This window comes from Rhagoletis zephyria, unplaced genomic scaffold, assembly GCF_001687245.7.
Source record: "Rhagoletis zephyria isolate East Lansing unplaced genomic scaffold, Rhagoletis_zephyria_1.1 Rzeph_scaffold_01608, whole genome shotgun sequence".
NCBI classification, from domain to species: Eukaryota; Metazoa; Arthropoda; class Insecta; order Diptera; family Tephritidae; genus Rhagoletis; species Rhagoletis zephyria.
The window spans coordinates 99,204-102,677 of NW_016158692.1; the positions used below are offsets into that span (position 1 = coordinate 99,204).

Genomic DNA, 3,474 nt, shown 5'->3' on the forward strand with positions numbered 1-3,474 from the left:
AATACAAAAAAGAAAAATGAGGAAAATTGAAAAGCACTTAGAAAATACCGAGCGATACACCCGGAAAATGTACGAGTTGAAAAAGGAAAAGTTGCAATTGTATAAGTCTGAGTTGAAAATGAAACAGGATAGTATAAAAAAAGCAAACGAATTGAGGGAGATGGAAATTAATATAAAAAAAAGAAAATAGAAATTGATGAAATAAGAATGGGTTTAAGGTCCTCCTTTTCATAATATGTATCTAGAAATATACATATGTGTTTACACTTGTGATCAGCTAATTAAGTCATAACATTTTGACCAATTTTGGCAATTTTTCTGTTGTTCATTTAATGTTTATTATTTTTCCATAAAAGCTAGCTAATTATAAACCAAATACCACATAAACCAAATTTAAAACTTTGTTCAAAAATTATAAAAAATCTGCAAAGGTTTAGCTTTTTAGTAAGATTTTTTAGAATTTGTTTGAGTATGCAGTTTAATAACCCATTAAATTCCAGGGTAATAAAGTGCAAGTTTTAAGTTGCTAAAGAATTTTTTCCATACAAAATATATTGGACAATTTTTTTTGTATGGAAAAAAATGCGTCACGCAGTCGGAAAAAAAAATCAACGCGATTCTTTAGCAACTTAAAACTTGCGCACTATTGCCCTAGAATGTAATGAGCTGTTAAACTGCATACTCGAAAAAATTCAAAAAGTCTGAAAAAATTTAAAAATTAAGCTGAAACGTTGCAGATTTTTTATAATTTTTTACATAATCAGCTAGACTTTTAAAAATCGTCAAAATTGATCAAAACGTTGAGGACTTAATTTGCTAATCACAAGTGCATGTGTTTTTACTTTAAACATGTACGTTAGCTCTGCAATATGTAAAAAAATGCGCACATAAACAAAGCCATTTTAGTTTTATTCACATTTTTAAAGCTGACTAGTTTAGTAAAATTAGGAGAACTTAAGCCTTCGCTACGTCATTGGTTAAGTGAATTCATAATTTGCATTCGAATACCTGCAGCCAATTGATTTTCATTTTCATTGTCTACTTCACTTTCATTCAAATTTGGTAGTGGGTCTGAAGGAGGAGACTCCATTATAAGATTTGGTGCGCCGTATTCTATGCAAATGTTATGCAAAGCTGCACATACATTTGCAATGACAGTTGCCTTATGGGGGTCGTAGTGCAATTGAAGAGCACTTAATAGGCAACGGAACCGATTTTTCAGTACTCCGAATGTTCGTTCCACTATATTCCTTGCTTTAGCGTGCACTGAGTTGTAGTTGCTCTTTGGAGTATTGTTCGTTGAAGCTCGAAATGGGGTCATTAGGTACGGTTCCAATGCATATCCAGCGTCGCCTAAAAAATGCAAGTTGTAAAAATAATTTCACATCTCTTATCAAATTTGTACCCAAAAGCCAAGTATTTCGTTTGCCACTTAAATAACTTCGCTGCATTATGGCCTTCGCTTCACTGATACCCCATATATGCGCATCATGACTAGCACCTGGATACCTAGCATCAATAAACCGTATTCGCATTTTGTGGTCACAAATCTGAATTGAATGAATATGTAGTTAATTCAATGATCATAAGGTCATGCAGTTATATTGCACTTACTACCATAGCGTTTATGCTATAAAAACCTTTGCGGTTATAATAAACATGTTTATTAAGCTTTGGCGGAAGTATCGCAATGTGACTTCCATCGACGCAACCAATGACTCCAGGAAATCGAGTTTTCGAATAAAAAGAGTGCTTAGCTTGTAGTTTTTCTTCCTGTGTCATATGAAATTTGATCCATTTTGAACACAAAATATTTTGCAGAATACTAAGCACTTCTTTGAATACTTTCGAGACAGTTGGTTGTGCCAAACCCAACTGAAAGTCATTTCCAACTCCACGTTGGTACCCGTTTTCCGCCAGAATCCGCAAAGTGGTTGCCAACTTAACTGTTGGGCATAAGCCCGTGGAGCGTTTCCTCCTTGGAAGATTCTTTTCGAGCTCTTCAAGTACATACCTAAACGCGTCTTTCGTTAACCGAAAATTTCTAACGAATCTGCAAGATGTGAACTATTTTGTTAAAATTATCAAATAAATAAAACATTTTTCGTGTCTTACACCACGTCAGAAAGTTCAAATGGATTTGCTCTTTGGCGAAGAATTTGCCGTTCTTTAATTAATTTTATATTTTCTTCGCTTTGAATTTCTTCATCCGAGCTAAAATATAGCTCTATGGTATCCATTTCATTAAGTACAACTTCTTTTAAATTAAACGTAAATACAAATAACGAATTATAAACAAAACAGATGTTTCTGTCAGCTGTCAAAATTTGTTTCATCTATTACAATTGTAGTAGAACAGTCGATATGTTGCAGGAATGCCTTTTTAAAAACGACACGTCGCAAAAAACGACTGTCGATGCGACCGACTTACGACAACCAGAATAGGGGTGATTGATTTTATATATCTCCATACCAAGTTTCAGAAATCTATCAAAAATATTACCTGAGAAATGCAGTATGAAAAATTCCGTTTGCATGGGAGGTGCCACGCTCCCTTGTCTAATTGAGATTAAATTTATCCTATATTTTTAGTTGGGCTAAATGACAGCAATGTACAAAATTTCATGATGATCGGTTGAGTAGTTAAAGCGTGAAAGCGTAGCAAACAAACAAACTCACTTTCGGATTTATAATATTAGTAAGGATTCTTCTACTCTTTCTATAAATAAGACTAAAGAGACTAAAGTTCCAAGGCCCAACTTCGTTGAAATTTCAACGGGAACCCGGCTCTTTTTTAATGATTAAGTAAGCAGTTTTAATATCGAAAGATATGAGTAAACTCGGAATAAAAATTCATGGCCAGTCAAAAAAGTTTAGGAGCATAATGGGTGAGCTGAATTCAAGTCTGAGTCACACTAAAGTCCATGTTAAAACATCGTTGAAACTGGCATCGATGTGTCGTGAACTAAGCGATTTTAGGCAATTGTAAACATCGATGGAACATATCGAATTTTGAACCGATATTATCGATGTTTCAAAAATATCGATACATCGTTTGCATCCCTAGCCGGATAGAGATTTGTCGGATAACCGGATTCCGGATACCATGTAAAAAATAAGAGCCGGATTCGTATATCCGGTAGACTGCTGCCCTTAATAAATTTCGCATTGTTGTTATATCAGGTTTTTTTGTTTAGCGACAGGCTTATGATCAGATTATCTGCCTTACGAGAAAACTATCCAATTCGTAATTAAGAATACAAAATTTCTGCTCTGAAATCCAAGTTTTAAAAAATCTTGTATTAAAAAGAAAACTTATCCGTCCCTGATTTATTGATTATTTTTGTAAAATAGAGGAGAGGCGTCGAAGGCAAAAACGCGTGGATGAAGTATTTTTACTTTAAAACTAGCAGATCCGGCGAACTTCGTCTCGCCCAAAATAAATTTTTTGTTTTGAAACATTTTGGTCCAACA

The 3,474-nt window shown here is 34.1% G+C and overlaps 1 protein-coding gene across 1 annotated transcript; it reads right to left on the minus strand.

Moving 5' to 3' along the window:
* Positions 1-970: 970 nt before the first annotated feature.
* Positions 971-1,634, minus strand: LOC108364625 (putative nuclease HARBI1). Its single transcript, XM_017618375.1, has 2 exons — positions 1,406-1,634; positions 971-1,353 (listed from the first exon to the last, which is right to left on the minus strand). The coding sequence occupies exons 1-2, from the start codon at positions 1,533-1,535 to the stop codon at positions 971-973; spliced, it is 513 nt and encodes a 170-aa protein (XP_017473864.1). The 5' UTR covers positions 1,536-1,634.
* Between the last annotated feature and the right edge of the window lie 1,840 nt (positions 1,635-3,474).

What these genes read in the sequence shown, in the direction of transcription:
- LOC108364625 (XM_017618375.1), bottom strand. Translation starts at nt 1,535, where the DNA reads ATGCGAATACGGTTTATTGATGCTAGGTATCCAGGTGCTAGTCATGAT. An exon ending in ACGAAATACTTGGCTTTTGG is followed by an intron (nt 1,354 to 1,405) that starts GTACAAATTTGA and finishes TGCATTTTTTAG; the next exon opens with GCGACGCTGGATATGCATTG.